This window comes from Ciona intestinalis, chromosome 14, assembly GCF_000224145.3.
Source record: "Ciona intestinalis chromosome 14, KH, whole genome shotgun sequence".
NCBI classification, from domain to species: Eukaryota; Metazoa; Chordata; class Ascidiacea; order Phlebobranchia; family Cionidae; genus Ciona; species Ciona intestinalis.
This window is the reverse complement of record NC_020179.2, coordinates 3,603,471-3,624,086: the sequence shown is the minus strand read 5'-3', so window position 1 is coordinate 3,624,086 and position 20,616 is coordinate 3,603,471. Positions and strand designations below refer to the sequence as shown.

The window sequence follows — 20,616 nt, the reverse complement described above, 5'->3', positions numbered from 1 at the left end:
CTTATAACGTTTATGAAAATGATTCGAAACTTTTGACAGAAGGCTATCGTTATTTAAATATCGGGGACTGCATTAACAAATAACTATGGAAGAAGCCTCTGCAGGTGTACGGACAAAGGGCCAAAGCTTCAAAAGTATTTGCTCAATGTTACTCGTCGTAGGAGCAAACTCCGTTATCGTGTGTTTGCTGAAAGCAGTGTTTAGTTGCTTGACTAGATAGATATCAATGAGTTAGCAATTAAGGCTCGGCAGATTAAAAGGATTTAATATATGCTGTATGAATAATTAACTCAATTCTAAGCGAAAACTTTGCTTGCGTTCGTTATCTTTGGAATGTAAATGGAACAAAGGTATTGTTGTATTAGGCTATTTAATAAAGATATGGCTCGTTGGGTAGAATTTATAAGTCTGGGAGTATAGCAGCTATTATATGGTTGACCAGCAATCACTCCAAGGTTACGAATGTCGCAATACACGCAAATAGGGATCATATTCCTCCTTCTTTCGGAATTATGCCCTGCAGGCCAAGCCGGAAACAGTAACCAATGCGCAATTGGGGTAAATGGTTACTGTAGATGTATTCAGATAGTTTTGCTAAGCCAAATTTGTTACAGGATAGATATTGTCCGTCGCCATGCAAACTTGCAAGAGAGATTCGCAGATTGAGCCACAGAATGTACGAAAGGAAAATACAAGACACTGATGATTTAGAAAGATGTCAGGCGACTATCCAATTAGCGAAACGGGAATGGAATGTACCAACGAAAACAAAGTCGTGTGTGAAAGCAATACGAGGTACATGAATCATATATTATGTTGTGTAAGATCAAGTTTATCTAAAAGAGTTTTTCTTATATTTAAACTCTGGATAAAAGATACGCAATTGTTGTTTTTCAGATTCTATAACCGCAGTCGGCCGAAGAAGTACAGATGTACAGAACATAGTGAAACGGTTACAATATGCAACTCGTATTCAGATCCAGGAGATAAATCGACTGCAAGATGAACTTGTACAACAACAACTCTCAGCAAGTGGTGAGAATATATTTGTGAAAAAATGCTCATATCAAGGTTACTGGTAATGTATGTAGCCAGCATACGTATAAGATTAATGGACCAACTCTGACCTAAGTATTAAACAGCAGTAGCATACTATGTATTCATTCTACTTAGTATCAGCAATGTGCTATACATGGTAGTGACAAAGTGTTGTCATTCTTGTTTTTCATGAAGTGCTGGATTCTGAGCAGCAGAACACAGAAACACACTGTCAGAGATACTGCAGAACTAGTGGAGGTAAGAGTTAAGTGATAATAATATGATCTCAAGTCATATGAAGAAATAAGGGCAAGGTATTGGGAAGTAGGCTAAGTAAAGCTATCTTTATTGGCAGCATCTTTTTCATGTTCTGGGACCACATGTGCAGAAGTGAATGAAGAAGAGAGCAATGCTGAAGGCACATGTGTGCTGCAACAAGCACCAACTGGAATAGACTGTGCCAACTTGTACAGCACGGGACAGAGAGGTATCTTCCAACTGCAATAAAATAAATTATATTAAAAACATAACATGGATATTATTCATCTCTTCGAATATACTATCGAAGATCAGGTTAAATAAAACAACAGAAAAAAAAGGAATTGCAACAAAACAAACTCATTAACAACTAGGTGGCGAATAAAATAAACGAAAATAAGTTCATGGCTACTTAACCCATAATACATTAAATTACCTTTATTGAGTTGTATGTAAATAAAACAAATTAAGATAAAAAAATAAAAAGATGTTTGTAATGATTTCAATATTGTGTAGCAGAGAGGATTTAAGTGGCTTTTATTCTTTTTCAGTCAGTGGCCTTTATTCTATCCGACCAGTCAGTGGACCACGGTTTAACGTTTACTGTGATATGGCGACAGATGGAGGTGGGTGGACAGTTGTACAAAGAAGGACAAATGGCGAACTTGACTTTGATCGAAACTGGGAGGATTACAGAACTGGTTTGGAATTTGAATATAAATGATATAGGATGTGAAAACTAATAACAATTCATTATTTTTCTTGGCCTTGAAACATAAGATTTATAGCGCTTTAAAAATCAACTAGCATAAAAATTAAAAAGTGATGCATTTGGAGATGCAAAAAACAGTGGTAGAAAATGTTTACTAAAAAAATGGATTGTCCAAATTATCAGACAAACATAAAAAAAGAACCCCCGCAAAAAAGTAACTCGTAAGCTGGCACGAGGTGTATGAACACTCATGTTATAACGTCTGTCGTTTTCCGGCCACGCGAGGATAAAGTAAGTTACATTCATTCATTTATTAATGGTTAAAAACTTGTTAAAGGTTTTGGAACAGACGCTGCTAAATGTGACAGAGAATTTTGGCTCGGCAATGAACACCTAGTTGGGTTGACAAGCAACAATTTTTTGACAGTGAGGTTCGAAATAACTGACTGGCAGGACCAAACGCGGGTTGCTGAGTATTACTACTTTCGCGTGAACAACGACAGAAAGTTTACAGTGCAGATTTCACAATATCAAGAAAGTAAAAGCAATCTTTCGGATTCTATAACTGGCTGGGGATAGTAAGTCAAATTAACAAAAAACTACGACACAGTATATAATATCAATTAGTATTACATAGAAACATTTTCTTAGGTAAAGGTGCACTGGGACAGCCCAACTTTACACATAGAGTTATGCACAGCTATACCCAAAAAATAAATAAATCTAAAACTTGTTTAAAATTTATTTCTGTAATAAGCAACATTATACAAAGATATGCACAACTAGAAATTAATTTAAATAAATTCAAACTGTTTAAAATTATTTTTCAGCCCTGGTGCTCATCGTAAAAACCCAAATAATATGAAGTTTACAACAAGGGATAACGACAACGATTTAAATGAAACTGGCAACTGTGCGCATCTTTATGCTGGTAGACATGGTTCTGGTGGTTGGTGGTACAACTCATGCATGGCGGCAAATATTAACGGACATTATTATCATGGTACGGTCGTTTAAATACTGCCTACTACAGACAGAAAGATTGTAGAACAGAACACCTGTGTTGTAAGTTTATAACGACTGTCCTGCCCACACAAGGATATATAACAGTGTACATATAGTGTACACTGTACAACTAGAATGGTTAACATATTGGTTGCATCTTACACTTACAGCAATCTATGCAAATTAACACCACAGAATTAAATCTGTTTCAACAGATATTCAAATTTGCAAGTATATAATCATACTCAAAGGTTAACAAATCTGAAAATGTTACCTATTGATTATGTTTTAATACTGTAGCTAATTAACGTTAACCAAATATTATACATAGGTGGGGCATACAACAGAGAAGGAATAGTAGATGGAGATGGGATAATGTGGCCAACATGGGCGGGCATCTCATATTCAATGAAGGGGACAGAAATGAAAGTCAGACCTCACGATTTCAGTCAAAAGTGATTTTGTGTTTCACTTTATGTATTTATTTGTTTTTTTATGTTGAATAAAATGAGTTGTGTATATGTCAGATATAATGTGTGCACAGATAAAGACAGGAATCTAGTCAGATTTGTTAAAATTTCTTATTCTAAGATTGAATGAATACAACTGTGGAGCACTATACCCTTAGCACAATTAATACTTTAAACATCACTACTTGAACAGGATTTAACCACAAAATAACCACAGACTGAATATAAAGTTGAATGAGAATTTAATTTTAGCACTTCACTTTTAACTTGTAAAAGTTACACACTTAGAAACAGCAGAACATAAAATTAAAAAATCTACACAGGTTTACTTCCAACTTCAATTTCAGCAATTTCCAACTTCAGAACACTACACCTTTGTAACAGAACACAAGTTTCTACACAAATGCACCAGGTTTCCGGCACAGACAAAGTCAATCAAAAACTTGTATGCTTTCATGTACTCTTATCTACCAAGACAGTATAATAGGCATTAGCAAATTTGCTTAGGGATAACATAGGTTAGGGTGGTCGAATGTATATTATAGTAGCATTTCTAGTAAGCGTTTGCTGTGCACACAAGACAGAAATGAGAGTTTTTACAGTTTCTATATTTTTATTAATTGGGTAAGTCATGTAAAAAAATATCAAAAGATAAAGTGACTTGTAAAGAGTTTCAGTGAAAAGTAATATATTGAGATTATTTTCCCAGGTTTCCAACTGATCTGGTCAACTCACAAAGCACTGAAGAGTCGATTCATTGTGATTCAGAAAGATGGGTATGAAGTTTAGTAAATAACTTACTAAACAAAGCATGAAGACCTTTTAATTTTTAATAAATTGTAGGGAGAGCTCTGCCCAAATGAATGCCTTTTGCAATCGATGAATGAGGATATTGTAGCAACTGCAATGGAACAGTTCCAGCAATTGGATCAAAGGGTTTCTGAAGTAAATGAGCAATGGAAAAGCCTTGAAAGAGAAGTAGCATCATATGATAGACTCAAAGCAAACCTAACAAATGCAATTTATCGTAAGTAGCACAAAAAATGTTTGAACCACATCACTGTATAAAATGGTCAACTAAAGTTGATTCTCAAATGTACATTAACTCGAGAAATAGATATGTTTTCAATAAAGTATCTCACATTAATTTTAAATTAGGTCGCATTGAAAATCTTTACCAAACTGTGAATGCAACGATGGAAGAGATAAGAGTGTCACAGACAGTATCAGAAGAAATATCTGTGAATGCCAATCAAGTTATTGCTGATTTGAAGGTGGTACATGATCAACTGACTAACATACATGTAAGAAATGTTGCATAAATTGCACAATATTAGATGCAACAGCCATGCTTTTTAACTGACACTTTTCCAACAATTTTTTAAATTTTTTTTTATTGACCTCTTTCTTCGCTTCGTTTTTGAAGAGATAAATAAAAATAATGTTATATATATTTAGCATCACTATGTTAATTATTGCAGATCAATCTATCGGAGTGGTATGACAGATGTGGTATTGGAGACGACACTCTGCTTATGCAGGAATGTAAGTTACCAGTAGTTACAGGAAGAGATTGTGCGGATATTCATGCGAAAGGTGGAAGAGAAAGTGGAGTTTATTTAATCAAGCCAGATATCTTACCCACCCCATTGCGGGTAAGGATAGTTCAAAGTATAAGAATTATTGGTGGAGGTCGTTGTTAATGGTTTAAAATACGATCAGCATATTTGGATATTATGGGCTAAAGTTGTGCCATCCCCAAAGTACTATATCTTAGTTCCATAGTAAATTATAGACGCGCGAATCATAACAAAAGGATACAGATTTAGATGGTCTATGCAGCAACTTAAAAAGTAGGTGTTCTTGGGCAAGACAATTATCACAAAAAATGACCAATAATAAAATGAATAAGAAATTATATGTACAGGTATATTGTGATATGGATGATGCTGGAGGTGGCTGGACAGTGATACAACGCAGGTTTGATGGCACACTTGACTTTAGTAGGACTTGGCAAGAATACAAACAAGGCTTTGGACAATGGGGATGCGACTTTGTGGATGAATTTTGGCTCGGAAACGAATATATATATGCGTATGTGCCAACTTTTATGTGAAATTTTAGCTGTAGGGTAAAATAGCAAATTTTATTGCAGTGGTTTAATAATGCACTACTATATATTTAGCAGTGGTGATGGAAAAATGGTAGAAAATAGTTTTTAACCTTTTTTCTTCAAGGTTAACAGCGCAAGACAAACAACAACTAAAAGTTGACTTGGTGTCATGGCAAAATGAATCAAGATACGCATGGTACAGGTATGTTAAAAATTCACAGGTCTATTAATTGGCATCGGCTGTTTATGTTTATTAGTGCTGCCACAAAGTCCAAGGAACCAGATCCACTTTAGTTTGGCTTTTTTCCAGCTACTTTAAACTTGGAGATGAAGCTTCAAGGTACAGGTTACGATACATTGAGAATTACCGCCGACACCCGGTACAAAACATAGGAGATGCATTTCGTGGACATTCCATTACAGATTCAGCTGAAGGCAGGGAACAAACTGATCACAAGTCAATGCAGTTTACAACTAAAGACAAGGACAATGATAACTATGCAGCAAACTGCGCAGGTTCAGTAAAAGCTATATAAATTGGAAGTTTTTTTTAAATTTTTTGAATGTGACAGCTGGAGATAGTGGTGGATGGTGGTTTAATAGATGTTCGGCTGCAAATCTTAATGCAAAGTGGTATGAAGGAGGCATACATACACCAGAGGAAAGCTCTACAGGTAAAGATAGTACATGTACACATTAAAAACAGCCGTTACTAAGGATAAAGTAAGTTACATTCATTCAGGTTATTATGATGATGGGATACTGTGGGCAACATGGAAGGGAAGATGGGAAACATTGAAAGAAACATCAATGAAGATTCGGCCATTAGGATTCGATTCTTCACAAACAAGACATTGAATGGAGAGAAACTCAGAATACAAGCAGAGAATCAGTACATTATGTGACAATGACAACCAGAATGCTCAAAAGGAATATTTAAAACCAATGATAATTAGTAAGATTGTACATTTTAAATAAAATTAAAATATAATGGTTCTTTGTACTTCCTATTGTGAGAAACTTGTAAAAAATAAACAGTTTTAAGAAGGCATAATTTAAGATAGCAGCAAAAAATACAAAGATTCATTTGAGATGAGACACTTAACTTAAGACAATATTTGCGATGTTGCTTTCGTTGTCTTGCATCAACAGCCCACTTAATTTGAGATTGCCTCCAGACATTGATCAAACAAGTGTAGATTATAATGCAAACAGACATGCCAGAGTATGTACAGATACAACATAACTTGAGATTTCATTCACTCTTGTTTGGACATAAGACAGAATGCAGCTAATGCTGATTGAAAAGGTTTTGATTTCTTGCTTGGTGTTTGGAATTGTAGATACAGTAAGTATGTAATATATCCATAATTTAATAAAATAGAACAAAGTACAAAATCCGTTTGAATGTGGTGGGTTGCATAAGGGGAAACATTAGGATCTAAGCATATAAATTTGAATGGATGAATATAGCTTATTTACACTTGTGTGGCAGACAACAAGTGATCTGTTTTATACACCTCAACCTCGTGTAATTGATTATGTATTACTTCAAGAATAAAACTACAAAAAATCTCTATAGGGAAGATTACCTACTTGTCCAACTACGTGCACAACTGCGGTTTCATTTGAACGATCAGAACCAAGAATTCTCACTTGTCTCAACGACACTCAAACTAACGTGAGCAGAATATGTGATACAGCAGAAATACTAAAGACAAGATCTAGAACTAAATCGGAAACATTTCAACAATGGAGAGGGGAAATTACAGGTAATAGAAATTAACATATTTTTGTTTAGTTTCTAATGTTAACATATCATTTATTATATAGAATGCAGAAAAGGGTTTTATAATACACCAAATGCAAAGTATGCATATGAAGCAATCAATTATCTTTGTTACAATGGTATATTTGCAGGACTTATTCACAAGGCAAGGACGTATGTGGAAAATTTGAAGACAAAGAAAGAAGTTTATAAAAGTCAAGTAGTTCTTAATGGAAAGTTGATTAATTTATTAGAAAGAAGAAAAGTTGCGAATCAAGATTTAATTGATCAAGCCCGCTGGACCATAGAAAACTTACAAGATAGATGTTCGCAAGCAGATGCTCCAACACCTTGTCCAAAACATGTCACAGGCACAGGTGGGAAATATTGTAGAACTAACACATCATTTTTATTATGGGTAACACTAAAAAAAGAGTAAGCAACAGGTCAAATTATGTGCCATGGGGTAATCGGCCAACTCTGGCAAATATTAAAGGTCCACTGGCAAGCATTGATGACCTTACCCATATAGTGGGTGACTTGATGGAAGATAGAATAATGGTTACTTATTTTTGATAGATTGTGCAGAGATATATACATTAGGAGGGAGTGAGAGTGGAATGTACGTGATCACTGTTGGTGATGGAGAGATTCCTAAACTTGTGTATTGTGACCAAGAGGTATAGTCTCAGTATTCACTTATTTAGTAACACTGGTACCAGTAATATTATTGTACCAAACTAACACATAAAGTGTAGCATTTTCAACATAACAAATTCAAATTAGGACTTCCACTAAACTATTGTATCAACTGTTTACGTTATAAAAAATCAAAAGTCACGGTAATAAAAGTGTTGTGTATGGTTTTAGAAAGAATGATTATAAAGTATTTATCTTCGCGTGGACGGCAACAACAGTCTGTAAGATATGCATGTTCTGTTTTACACACATGCTGATAAGTTACCTAGTACGGCACGTAACTATGTGGGTAATACAAATAGGTAAAGTTATTTCCCATATTTTTAGACTGACGGTGGAGGATGGACTTATATTCAACGACACGTTAATAATGACGTTGATTTTAACAAAGATTGGATTCAATACCAACATGGGTTTGGAGCTGTGGACTGCGATGGTAGGACTAACTTCTGGTTGGGTAATGAAGCAATACACACTATGACATCACAATCGCACCAGTATATGAGAGTAGATGTGTCAGATTGGGATAACAACAGCAGGTGACTAAGAATTCTAATTGCAGGCTGTATTAACTGTTAAGTTGGCCACAAAACCACAACAAGTCTTAAATAAATATGTAGTGGTAAAAACTAACCAAAAACTACACAAATATTCTGGTAAAAAAACATATAAAATCTACACAACCAACCAGAAAGAAGTTTTGGTAAAACAAGTCTTTTACCAAACATTTCCAAAATAATCTTTATTACCATTGAGTATACCAAAATAATTATGATCAAAATCACTAAGCAGGTATGCCTTGTACACTCATTTTCGGGTGGGATCCAAAGCAACAGACTACACACTAACAGTGGGAGGGTATCAGGCAGACCCAAGGGGTGACATTGGAGATGCATTTTCTGGTTTCGATTTTGGTCACCCGGAAGATATCGCGATAACTAGACAACATGGGATGAGGTTTACAACGAGAGATCATGATAGAGATAACTTTGATGGTAAGTTTTTAATATTGTTAATTCTTTTGGTACTTTTTTGAGATAATATAGCTATTGAATAGAAAAAAAATATATATATATATTAATTGTATACAAAGTTACATACGTGGTAACTCAATTGTTAGCGGGCAAGAAGTGTACGAAACAGAACGCCTATGTTATAACAACTGTCATTGCCCTACCACAGTAAGACAAAATAATATTCATAATATACAAAGGAAACTGCGCCAAGAATGAAGGTGGTGGTTGGTGGTACAACAGGTGCTCCGCTGTCAATCTTAATGGAAAGATATATGAAGGGGGAGTCTACAAGTACGATGTGGAATATTTTAATACAAACTAAAGACCTAATATATAATTTATATAAGACAATTGTTGTAACCACAGACACAGAGTTTGGTTTATAAGATAATACAACGACAACTATCTAATTTTACCAAATTTTTCCTATATCCTTTCCTTCTAATCCTTAAAATCTGTATTAAAACCTAGAACTACAGAAACAAGATAAAACAATCATTCATACTTAAATACATCTAGATCACAAACACCTAATTTCTATCTTACCAACTTATTTTTATATCTACAGTGAAAGTGCAACAATATATGGGTTCGACAATGGACTAATGTGGGGACCATGGAGGGGGGAATGGTATTCACTTAAACAAGCAAGCATGAAGATAAGGCCAGCATCTTTCATGGCTAACAACACCGATAATCAAACCAGCAACTGAACTATATAGTAGGGTGGGAAAAGATGGGACACCTTTTTATTCTTTTTTCTCATCTCATTTGAAATACGACCCCCGTTGGTCATTGTTTAAAATATGACCAGAATATGTGGATAGTATGTGCTTAAGTTGTCCCATCTTACCCCACAGTACTATACATGTTATATGAACGAAATTGTTAGCTGCTGTACTGTTACTAAATATTTCACAACACTGTTGCTTGCAATGCTTTTGGAACGATCACATACATCAGTCACTCACATTACCTAATTAGGATAGAACACAAAAAGCAAACATATCTCATATTTTTGTTCCCATTTTTTACCAACATGGTAACAACTAACAATGGCCTGGTAAATTACATGGGATTACACGCTAATTGAATAACAGAAATAATAAAAACTACTGTTATTTAATGTTTCAGTAGTTGCAATGCTTTTCACATGATAACATATATATCAGTCGACGGTCATTTTGGCATTAGTTAAAGTAAAGACAGAGGCTAACATACCTTTAAAAAACCTTTCAAATCATCTGTCAAAATTACTTCAGGAGTTGTTTCATTAACTTGTCGCCTGTTCCGAAGTTACTAGGGGTAAAAATAAAATACATATAGCCTACTGTAAAATTAACGCACATTCAAATTCGAGAAACATTACCAAAACAAATGAAGGAAATGCAAAATTAAGGCAAATATAGTATTACACATAGATCTGGATCCATAAAACGTTGATCCAAAATATGATACTAAAATAAGAACAACAGTACACGACAGAGTAAAACACATATAGCACACTTGAAGAAACAATATGTAAGTTAAAAATTGATAATATGTAATATTAATTAGTTGTTCTGGTGATCTGAAATGTAAAATGTATGGTGTAATACTGTACTATCCAAACCTTTTGTAGCCTATTTGAACCTTAAAAATATTTAAAGTATGACATCATAATTGTATTACCTGCTACCAATTGAGCTTGCACATTTTGTAAATGACATAAAACAGCTTTTTCCTGACTGACATCTACTGCTGTCTAAACGTAAGCAAAAGCTGTTTAAATAAAAAAGTTTTCATACTTTCTTTAGAATATTTCTTCGCGGACAATCTTCGTCTTTTTACAGTAAAATATTAGCCTAGATTAGACATTCATATGATAGCTTAAATTACACATGGACTTTTTTACCATTACCTTAAGGAAACGTTTCCTTGGCAGAAACATTAGTTTTAACAGATTTTGTTGACAATGAAGGTAGCAATATGGCCGGAAAATCAGGGTTAAAAAGAAAGTTCTGAAAGAAAACTTCATTTTCATTATTAACTAAATCAGTATAATACGGCATATAAAACAAATTCCTTTGAAAACTAGTTTATAAAATTTACAACTAACCTTGAACAAAATTTGTTCACCATCACAGAATATATTTAAACTAAAATAATCTTCAGGGAGTTTCATATTTCTAGATAAAGCCAGGGTTTTTAACCTGGCGTTCAGTTTTCCAGCAGTTTGGGGTTTTGAGAAACACTTTCATACACCTATGACAAAAACTCATGTTTAAAATATAGGTTAGGCTACGCTTTAGCAGTGATATAGCTTTGCGGTGATGTTGCATAAAACACAAAATATTATTGGACTATTGGTGTTTCTGAACAATCCTCTGTTTGCTAACCACTAACCCCGAACTACTACTAACCACTATAACCACTACCATCAACTCCTAACCACCAACCTCTAACACTTTCCATCGGCCCATTCTGCTTGTACCGGAGGATTCTTCACTAATGCCATAATTTTTTTCGTAAGAATTACCTTCTTAAAGTAGTTTGTCCATTCAAAGGCTCGGTTAAGTCTTCTTTCGTCAAATTGTTTAACTTTAGATGTTGTGCTAACTTCCAACGCATCCAACAAATTTGACGACTTTTCCACAACGGATTCCATTCTATTTCCACAAAGCTACTTTCCCATGTAACGACCACGTTTTTTAAAACCAGTTAAAACCAGTTTTCGTAAAAACGAATTCCACCTTCGCGCGGTTATTGTTGGTTGTCTGTTACGTCATAGAGTTAATTGTTCAATGGTAAACTGGGGACTAGGTTGAAGGAAACCATTATTTTTACTGTAACAGAACTAACATAGTATTTTCGTACAGTTTTTGCAAAGCATTTAGGTAGGGCTGAAAAGAGGAATTCATGTTAATGGCAGCTTGCGGCTTTTTTTATTTTTCACGGCACTTGATAAGAGTCAAATGCATGCTTCACATAGCGACAAATATACAAAATAGGGAAATACTATAGCGCGGTGCAGCTATGGGAACTCGTTTTGCATTCTAAAAATACACAGTGCTTTTAAACGTGCACTTAGGTATGCACGGAAACCAATCGCCTTATGGGCATTCTAATTACGATGTGCTGTATATGCTATAACTGAAGTTCGATGCATGCGCTGTACATGTTCACTTCGATCCAGTTTTAGAGTAGGAGGGCCCACTAATCCAGGATTCGTCTTCACGTACCGGTCGTGGTGTACCGGGACTTAAGGTAACTGTGGGGGACTTTTGAGCTTCTCGAATATTCAGTTTTCCTGGCTTATCAGCACCAGAATTGTTCTTAGGAGCACCAATCATTGTCTCATAGGCGCTAAATATGCCAAGGCTGTCCAACGCCTTTACAGGGTCTGACTTTTTAACTGTTTCGGAAATTTGCTCTTCTTCTTCTTCTTCTTCTTCCTCGTCGTCTTCCTCTTCGCTGTCGGATACCTCAATCTCTACAACCTCATACTCATCACTATCATACGATTCTCCATCTTTCCACTCGATGACGTCAATGCTGCTCGTATTTGATGACATCACTTCATCTGCGTCATCATTTTTCGGAAGATTCAAAGTATCCATTACTGGAACCTCAGGGGGTACAGGGCTGTGAGTGAAGGCCACTGCTTCTTCACTTGCACTATCTGTGACGTCATCCTTGGCTGACGTCACCATTGGCTTCGTGACGTCACCAATCGAGTAGTAACTTCCCGCTTCTTCTGTTGGATTCTCATTGGAAAAAGAATCACTATGAACAACCGGTTCGTCTGATAATGTCGGTGGCAATGGCGTTCTCGGCCTTGGTGTGACGTCACTAAGTGGTGACGATTGGTATTTCGTGACGTCATTCCGAGAAGCTTCAACGTCAGAATCCACCATCGAGGATCGAGTACTTGGCCTCGGGCTTGGGCTCACCTGAAGATCAATAAACGTAAGACTGGTTTAAAGTGGTAACTCGTATAAACGAACACAAACCGTGTAAAACAGAACACCTGTGTTATAATGCCCGTTTTGATGGTAAATAAGTTACACCACTGCCTACCAGAGATACCAGATATCTCTAGTAGGCCGTGGTTACATTCATTCATATTCATTGAGTTGTATTTAAATACAGAACCACAGCAATTTTACCTTTTTCAGCTTCGTCTTGCCACTCTGATTTCGAATACTATCGAGCAGTTGGCCACGTAAAGCTACTGGACTTTCTGTATCTTTTCGCGACTTAGTCTGTATAACAAAGTACCGGTAACTTCAACGAATTTAAACGAAACACAATATTTTAACATCTCGTTAAGCCTCGAGGTCCTGTAGGCACTCGAACGAAGTTAAACAACTGAAGATTTTGAGTTTTAATTAAGAAATCACTAAGTTTTTTTTTTTACTTTGACTTGTTTCTTAGGTGATTCGACTTTCCCCATTAGCTTTCCGGTAAACCATTTCTCCAACATTGCCATCTCGTGAGGTTTCATCGAACTCAGTACTTTCTACAATAAATGTAAATGACTACTTGTATGTATATCCTAGCACCCTGGGTGTTGGGGACGGGGCCTCGCTATAGCACCTTACCCATACAGAATAACAGAATATATTGAACTATAGGCTATAGTACACCTATAGTAGTATTATACCAAGCTTATTGCACAAGATTTAGTCCCTTCTCGTTGCACATTTATTCCAAATTGCTGTGTTGGTTTTTAATTTAAAAGTAAAAGTTTTTAGACAATGTTTAGTAAATTTTAACGATTTTAATGTGAAGTAAGTCATCGGTGCAGAATATGAAAATAGCTGTCCACCTGTACGTCTTCTTCTTTAACTGTCCCATCATTCCCAATATGGATACCTTGGTCTTTCATCTTTTTGGCTTTATCCGCCTTTTCTTTGCGATACCATTCACTGCTTGTCTGTCTTCGCAATGGTGGTCTGTCTGACTACAGAACGTAAATAGGTAGGTTTTATGAAATGGGACAGTTGTATATGAAAATGGCACTTAAAAAAACAATTACCCGCAAAATTACATGCGTGCTGGTAACGCGTAAGCGGGCACGAGGTGCATGAAACAGAACATCCGTGTTATTATAAGGACTGTGGTTTTCTGGCCACGTAAAGATTATTTATGAGTGGGGTCCTTGTCAGGGACCTGGACCTTTGACCAGATTTGGCACATTGCCCCAAAGGCCTCGCCAAGATAAAGAAAGTTTCATTCATTCTTTCAAGCTGCAGTAAATATACATCCTTGGTCTCATATTAACACAGGGTGAAACTACTGTAGCATTCAGATACTGAAAAGCGTTGGTAACTGTTAAAAACACGATCCGAAAATATGGGATATTATTTGCCAAATGTATCCATCTTACCCTGCAGTACAATACAACAGTTATACATTTGATTGGCATTCAATATATACGTGGTTTGGTGGTTATATATAGACACCCACTTACGTGACCAGCTTTAGCGCGCTTGCGCTGTTCAGCTACTCGCTTCTTTCGAACGTCATCCATGTTTTTCGTGAGATAATTAGACGCACTCATACGTGGTCCTGGGTTGGCGAACTGGTAACCAAATCTCAATAGAGATCTACGGATATAGGATATATAGCTATGATATTATACCTCGCGACTGCACGTAAACAGGGCGACTATTTCAGTTTAGTAACGACCGCAACGGCACGCCTACGTTTCAATCAAACGGTTAAAGTGGAGCATGGATAATGAGATTAAAGCTACAACGTCAGTAGGGAGCATTTCAACCTTTACGTAAAAGNTTCAAATTAAAGCCGAATAAATTACTTGACTATAAGTAAAATGCATAGAAATCTTTTTCACAATAGCTTTTTTCAACTATAATTGCAATCTTCAGTATGTACATTACCCATAGGCGCCAGAAAAGGGTAACTGGCCGTGTGTTTCGTAGCCTATTATAGCAACAGCATAAGGAGCTTATGTTGTTAACAGGCACCACTCACTTGTTATCTTTCAGTATTTTTGCAAATTCATGTTCTACGTTTGCACCGAAGATGTGGCGCTGGTTATCTATTCGTAGCTCTGTCAGGCTACTGTTCCTGCGCAGTGCTGCCACCATGCGCAACGCCCCACCGCCTGGGATTAGGAAATGAGGTAATAAGATTTATTTGGGAACACTGGCGCTTCAAGCTCGTTTCAATAACAGTGTGTCATATCTCGTTTGGAATGTTAAGCGGCGCGCATTGACGCATTACATACTGATTACTTATGAAAACGTCTTAGCTCATTGGCTAACACGTCACTTTGGAACAGCTTCATGTCCCTGAGTTGGACAACAAGCATCGGGCATTGCTTCAATCCAATATACAGTAATTGGCTGATAAAAGGAATACATTACATGCACCCATTACATACTTGGCAACTCAATAGCACGAAATGTTTCAGTTTAGCAGAACCATTTCCCATAATAATAATACACCTTTATTTTAAAAAATAAACAGAATACACGTTGTGTTATATCGACTGTTGTTGCTTTGCCACACGAAGATAAATAAGTTACTGTTATTCATAAACCCAATCATCGTTTTTTTCCTTTATACATATTTAGCGTATTACTTCAGGCCCTCATAAAAACAATCTATATAGTAGGTTGGGGAAACATGGGACACCGTTTATCCATGTTCTTGTACCATTTGGTAGTAACAAAGAACATTCAAACATTTAGAAAATCGTATCCCCACGACTTTCTTATAAATACCGTTGCTAATTGTTCAAAAAACGGCCAGGATATTCGTATATTATGTGCTAAAGGTGTCCCATCTTACCCCATAGTAATATAAACAAGAACCACGGAAAAAGGTAACTTTACAATGCCATAACACCAACGTACCAGTAATGAAGTTTGATTCCACGTTCAACTTTTCCAAACACTTATTACGTTTCAGCATCGAAGCCAGGGCACGCGCCATTTTATCAGTAAGGCCAGTATTGGCGAGCTGTAAGGACTTGACGTGAGTATTACCTTCCATTGCAGACGCCAGTTGTTCAAACACATCCATATCCACGTTTTGTATGTTGTTCAAATTCACCTAGTAATTGCAATGTTGAAAATAAACCTATTGATTAAAGTTGACTTTTAAAGAAACATTTTAAAAGAAACAGTTTTCGCTCTTCGGTGTACGCTAAAAAAAATTTAATGTAGAATTTCGAAACGAAGAGTAGTTTTCTGATTATTATAAAATCTTATGTCGTATAAATAATACATTTCTTATTTCCTGTAAAGGTCTTGCGTATAAATCATGTATTACTTATAGTTAAAGGTATCAGATTGTAGTTAATGCGTCAAAACTGCTCATATAGATGGCAACCTCCAACCGAAACATTAAATGTATTTCCCCTGTTATTACATCCGGGTCCCCATAATGTCAATACCAGGATAAAAGTCGCATCGACACACCCTCACACTTTAGTAAACAAACTCACTCCTACCCATGACGTGCTTAACTCGTATAAAGCCTAGTATGACGAATCGTTATGAAAAACCATTAATGTAACTTCAAAGCGCAGCAAACTGTACGGTGAAGACAATCCCCAATAGAGTTCGGATGCTTATGACCTGATCACGACAGCTGTAGCGTAATTTACCCACCCTGGCTGTGACGTCATGTTTGGTAATTATTTTCTGACGTCACATCTTCCACAGTTATGCTACGGTTAAACCACTTAATTTCACACGAAGTGCCAACATTTCAGTTCATGTGTCAATAAACAGAAAGAAATACTTTCAGGAAATATTTATATTATTAAGGTCTGCCAGTCTATTCTGTTTTAAACGCAGCAGTTTTTACATTTTCCCTATTTCTCAAAAAAAGTCCCGAAAATAACTTCCGCAAAAATAAGGTAATTTCTAAATTTATGCGGAATACTGTTAAACGTAATTATGCGAACAAAAAAACTTGTTTTATAAAACTATACATAGTATAAAACTGGTTAAGAAACAAACCAACCTCAACCAAGTCTTCGTCGTCTTCCCAGATTCGGAGGATTGTTTCTTCTACGCTGTTGGCGTTGATTGACAGCTCCCCAATGACGTCATAGGAGTCGGTACTCGTGCTGCCCGCTGTCGTTGATGACGTAGCTGCTATGACGTCATCGTCGTCTTTTGATGACGTCAGTGTTCGATGAAGCGAATCGTTGGCGCTTGCCACTTCTTCGTCAGCGGATATGACATCACTGTAATCGGACTCGGCGTAAGTTGGCTCGTCGTTGATGACATAATGATCATCTACGTCATCTTTCGCTTTGGCACCGGATGTGACGTTCTTGAGACACACTCCGTGTAAAACTTCAGCAAGTTGTTTCGGTTCTCTAGTTTTAACCTAAATGAGTTATAAAACAGGACTTCAGCAAAGGTATTATTTGAAATACAGTAAGCTGGGGTAAGATCGTCCGTGTTTTTATTTCTTATTGTCCCAATTGATATTAAACAAACATTATTTACCGAAATATGTAACGGTATTATCATGCTTCTAAAAGAACATTGTTAATTGTTTAAAACAAGATTAGAAAATATTGAATATTACGTTCTAACGATATACATCTTCCAACGATATACTATCTATAAAACTAAACGTTAACCTATCTCCAATGCAACATATTTACACAAGTTCAACACAATTGCCTATAAGTTCGCATCGGTGCAAGATTACGCATCAATAAATTAACCTTTGAAGTTGATCCGACCATGATTGCAAAGGTCATAAATTTAATCTAATTTAAAACGGATGACTGTGACAGCCAGCATTATAAAAGTCACATCTGCTACAATATTTGTTGTCAAGAAATTGCCAGTGCTTTCAAAAAAGGAAGGCTTTTACGTAGCAGGAAATCTCGATGTTTGGTTCTATGTTTTAGTAAAATCTAGACACAGTCAGTTTATCTTTAAAAAAATCCTAAGAATACTATGGTGTGAACACTTCATAAATCAATCGTGGTTCATTTAATCGAACAGCTTACTTGGACAACTCTTGTCACTTTATAAGCTACAGTACATGTCAAAATATCCCTATATACCTCGCGAAAAGTGGGCTTTTAACAAATCAAAATCCGACTGCAGCCGTGTATAACTTGTGGCCGGAAAAATCTAATTGTTTTACCTTCTTTAAAGTTGGCCTTAGCGTCAGCATTTCTGCTGTGATACAGTTCGCATTGACTTCTGGATTCTTTCGATCTTCTTTCGCAATCTTTGAGTTTCTCCTCTTAAAAAGACTGGAGCTATGTCTTCTATGTGTTCCATATCTCCGATTGACACCGCTACTGTTACTCCTGCTAGTACGTCGTCTGTGTTAGAAATTAAAAACATACAAGTGTCGTGCCGTCGCCTATATAACCCCTAATGATTGTGCCATGTAAGTGGTGTGGAGGTGACAACTGATGTATATGTATCTGGGGTTGTAATTAAATGATTTTTAACTGTGAATTGGAAATGCCTGTTAAATCAAGCCTGCGATCATTAGTTTGGTTGCGACGTATTGAATGGTAAACCATAGTGCTTATACTAACACTAGTTTATAATTGAAACAAAAAGCAGCAAAAAAGCACAAATAGCCAAGTCGAATACATAAACGAGAATAAACATGCCATGCTTATACTTCGATGATTATGAAATGAAATGTATGATCTTGAATGATTCTTACTTAGTTTTCTTACTTAGTTCTGTGTCGAACTGCTTGCAGTAATTCCTTTTTCAATTCTCCGCCTTCTTCGCTGCTTTGTCTTTTAAGTGAATCTCTGCTCGACGCTTTCTTCAGGGTCGGTACTTTGAACTTATGTGGACTTTTACCTGCAATTAAATAAACATGAAATCCGAGGTTGTTATAAATATTAGGGTAAAACGCACATAATATTTAGCACATAATATAAACCTTTAGCACATAATATAAAAGTATCTTGATCGTGTTTTAAAATATCGTGATAATTTTATAATTCTTTGATTGTTCTTTACTTACTACCAAATTGCACGAGAAAGCAGAACGAAAACATTTACCATCTTACTACTCACTGTATCTATGCAAAGATATCAATATATACCTTTCTTGAATAACAAAGTGCTTGTTTCTAAATTCTGTAACAAACACACCTACTGATAAACTTATTTTGCTTGAGTTGCTTAAAACGAAGTAGAAAACTCGGCTACCTGCGTTAGCATGTAAAAACGACCAGTTAGAAACAGACAAAGAAACGTAAAGGCGCACGTTCCAGCACTAATCAATTACACTTGCGCAGATTAAGCGGCGCGTATAGGAATCTATGATTAAAAGATTCTGCTTACTTGCTCTTTTCTTGATTGAATCTCTGGAGAGCCGACGTTCTTTTAGCGGTTTTCGTATTTCCTTTTCCTCAGGTATGCTCTCTATCTGAAGAACATACAAGTGAGTGTATTGAGGCCATTATAGACTTTTACATTTATGTATGCTGCTTATGTAAAACTGCAGTGTAGTATTCAGCTTTGCGTAAAATGTTTAGCTTTACATCTATGCAAAAGCCAATGTACATGCATGTAAAGGATATATGGTTTTACAAACTAACCTACAGTTTAGCGGCCTTTTAATTGGGAAACTGGTAAATAATCTCTAAACCCGTAAAACAATTGTTGAGTGCATAGTTTGCCATATAGCCAACAAAAGGAGTATAAAATTGACAAAGTTATCATATAATAGGGTGGGGGAAGATGGGACACTTTCACATTCTATTTTCATGTCCCATTTTGTAGTAAACAAAGAACATTCAAACAACCATAAAATCGTATCCTCGCGACTCGTTGTTATTTTGAAAACACGGATATTTGGATGTTATGTGTTAAACGCGCCCCATCTCCTTCACCCTACTATATATTTCCACTTCAAACCTCGTCTTCAGTTGATGTGAATTCATAAGTTTCTTCCTCACTTTCCTCTTCGGGGATTTGGTTCAAAACTTCTCGATCAATTTCACCCTGAAAGAAATTAAACCCAGATTACTAAACAAACGCAAATTTATTTTGTTTTCAAGGTTCTGTACGATTATTCTTGACAAGACTATTTACTATTTTTCAACGTTCTTTATTTAGATACAAAAGAATAAACAAGTAAGCGATATTCTAATACACTTTACTATTAAGAAGTAAACCTGTTTTCATTTCAAAGAAATTCAACCTGTTTACATTTTTACCTCAAGCTGCTGAAGTTCTTGTGCCGATAAACCTGATAATATTTCGTCTTCGTCAATTTCTCTGTATTTCTCCAACATCTGGCTGTAACCTTCGTTTGTCTGCTCCATTTTAAGCGGTCTCTTACCCGTAACTGTGTAGCGAAGGTTTACTTTGCACGCCGGCTGTCCTGTGTCATTTAAACGAGCCGTCAATGCAGCTTGACACTGTGCAGGGGAGATAGGGCGTTATGTGGTCAAACTATCTTCGTTGGTTCCCGCACAGACGACTGTTTTGTCACGTGAGCGTTCCCTAGCGACCGAGCTATTTTCGTAGCTGCGCGATGACGACACACTCCGATTACGTCACAGCTTG

General features: G+C 36.2%; 3 protein-coding genes and 1 long non-coding RNA gene across 11 annotated transcripts; 2 read left to right on the top strand and 2 right to left on the bottom strand.

Moving 5' to 3' along the window:
• Positions 1-63: 63 nt before the first annotated feature.
• Positions 64-6,507, top strand: LOC104266433. Its single transcript, XM_026837544.1, has 18 exons — positions 64-558; positions 615-795; positions 898-1,035; positions 1,234-1,296; positions 1,394-1,525; positions 1,848-1,997; positions 2,346-2,586; positions 2,839-3,011; positions 3,345-3,468; positions 4,193-4,259; positions 4,327-4,510; positions 4,642-4,787; positions 4,965-5,138; positions 5,411-5,577; positions 5,721-5,798; positions 5,907-6,112; positions 6,169-6,270; positions 6,339-6,507. The coding sequence occupies exons 1-18, from the start codon at positions 463-465 to the stop codon at positions 6,452-6,454; spliced, it is 2,538 nt and encodes an 845-aa protein (XP_026693345.1). The 5' UTR covers positions 64-462; the 3' UTR covers positions 6,455-6,507.
• On the bottom strand, positions 1,356-11,731 carry LOC113474848. 3 transcript variants are annotated; one of them, XR_003396558.1, is made up of 6 exons: positions 11,598-11,731; positions 11,178-11,323; positions 10,980-11,090; positions 10,751-10,823; positions 10,301-10,378; positions 1,356-1,536 (listed from the first exon to the last, which is right to left on the bottom strand). It is a non-coding gene; the product is annotated as an uncharacterized LOC113474848 (long non-coding RNA). The 3 variants fall into 3 exon arrangements; XR_003396556.1 differs by lacking the exon at positions 10,751-10,823; XR_003396557.1 differs by lacking the exon at positions 10,751-10,823 and having other exon boundaries at positions 10,980-11,079.
• Positions 6,535-10,064, top strand: LOC104266432 (fibrinogen-like protein 1). 3 transcript variants are annotated; one of them, XM_009862599.3, is made up of 8 exons: positions 6,535-6,944; positions 7,179-7,368; positions 7,517-7,741; positions 7,944-8,044; positions 8,391-8,602; positions 8,856-9,058; positions 9,277-9,370; positions 9,648-10,064. In XM_009862599.3, exons 1-8 carry the CDS (start codon positions 6,882-6,884, stop codon positions 9,790-9,792), a joined length of 1,233 nt encoding a protein of 410 aa, XP_009860901.1. In that variant the 5' UTR covers positions 6,535-6,881; the 3' UTR covers positions 9,793-10,064. The 3 variants fall into 3 exon arrangements, with proteins under 3 accessions (XP_009860901.1, XP_026693347.1, XP_026693348.1); XM_026837546.1 differs by having other exon boundaries at positions 8,853-9,058; XM_026837547.1 differs by lacking the exons at positions 9,277-9,370; positions 9,648-10,064 and having other exon boundaries at positions 8,853-9,216.
• Positions 11,732-11,980: 249 nt separating the features above from the next.
• LOC100179338 (leiomodin-2-like) lies at positions 11,981-20,616 on the bottom strand. 4 transcript variants are annotated; one of them, XM_002129103.4, is made up of 13 exons: positions 20,265-20,616; positions 19,963-20,049; positions 19,387-19,471; positions 18,765-18,897; positions 18,212-18,395; positions 17,063-17,434; positions 15,946-16,144; positions 15,059-15,191; positions 14,535-14,670; positions 13,890-14,024; positions 13,479-13,580; positions 13,228-13,323; positions 11,981-13,011 (listed from the first exon to the last, which is right to left on the bottom strand). In XM_002129103.4, exons 1-13 carry the CDS (start codon positions 20,370-20,372, stop codon positions 12,241-12,243), a joined length of 2,541 nt encoding a protein of 846 aa, XP_002129139.1. In that variant the 5' UTR covers positions 20,373-20,616; the 3' UTR covers positions 11,981-12,240. The 4 variants fall into 4 exon arrangements, with proteins under 4 accessions (XP_002129139.1, XP_018670306.1, XP_026693343.1 ...); XM_018814761.2 differs by having other exon boundaries at positions 13,485-13,580; XM_026837542.1 differs by having other exon boundaries at positions 18,212-18,383.

Excerpts from the sequence above, each read along its gene's own strand:
- LOC104266432 (XM_026837546.1), top strand. The coding sequence starts at position 6,882 with ATGCAGCTAATGCTGATTGAAAAGGTTTTGATTTCTTGCTTGGTGTTT. Across the intron at positions 6,945-7,178 it reads TGTTTGGAATTGTAGATACA|GGAAGATTACCTACTTGTCC; the intron begins GTAAGTATGTAA and ends AAATCTCTATAG. Across the intron at positions 9,371-9,647 it reads TATGAAGGGGGAGTCTACAA|TGAAAGTGCAACAATATATG; the intron begins GTACGATGTGGA and ends TTATATCTACAG.
- LOC100179338 (XM_002129103.4), bottom strand. The coding sequence starts at position 20,372 with ATGGAGCAGACAAACGAAGGTTACAGCCAGATGTTGGAGAAATACAGA. Across the intron at positions 17,435-18,211 it reads TAAGGCCAACTTTAAAGAAG|GTTAAAACTAGAGAACCGAA; the intron begins GTAAAACAATTA and ends TAACTCATTTAG. Across the intron at positions 16,145-17,062 it reads ACGACGAAGACTTGGTTGAG|GTGAATTTGAACAACATACA; the intron begins GTTGGTTTGTTT and ends TGCAATTACTAG.
- LOC104266433 (XM_026837544.1), top strand. The coding sequence starts at position 463 with ATGTCGCAATACACGCAAATAGGGATCATATTCCTCCTTCTTTCGGAA. Across the intron at positions 1,036-1,233 it reads ACAACAACTCTCAGCAAGTG|TGCTGGATTCTGAGCAGCAG; the intron begins GTGAGAATATAT and ends TTTTTCATGAAG. Across the intron at positions 4,260-4,326 it reads ATTGTGATTCAGAAAGATGG|GGAGAGCTCTGCCCAAATGA; the intron begins GTATGAAGTTTA and ends AATAAATTGTAG.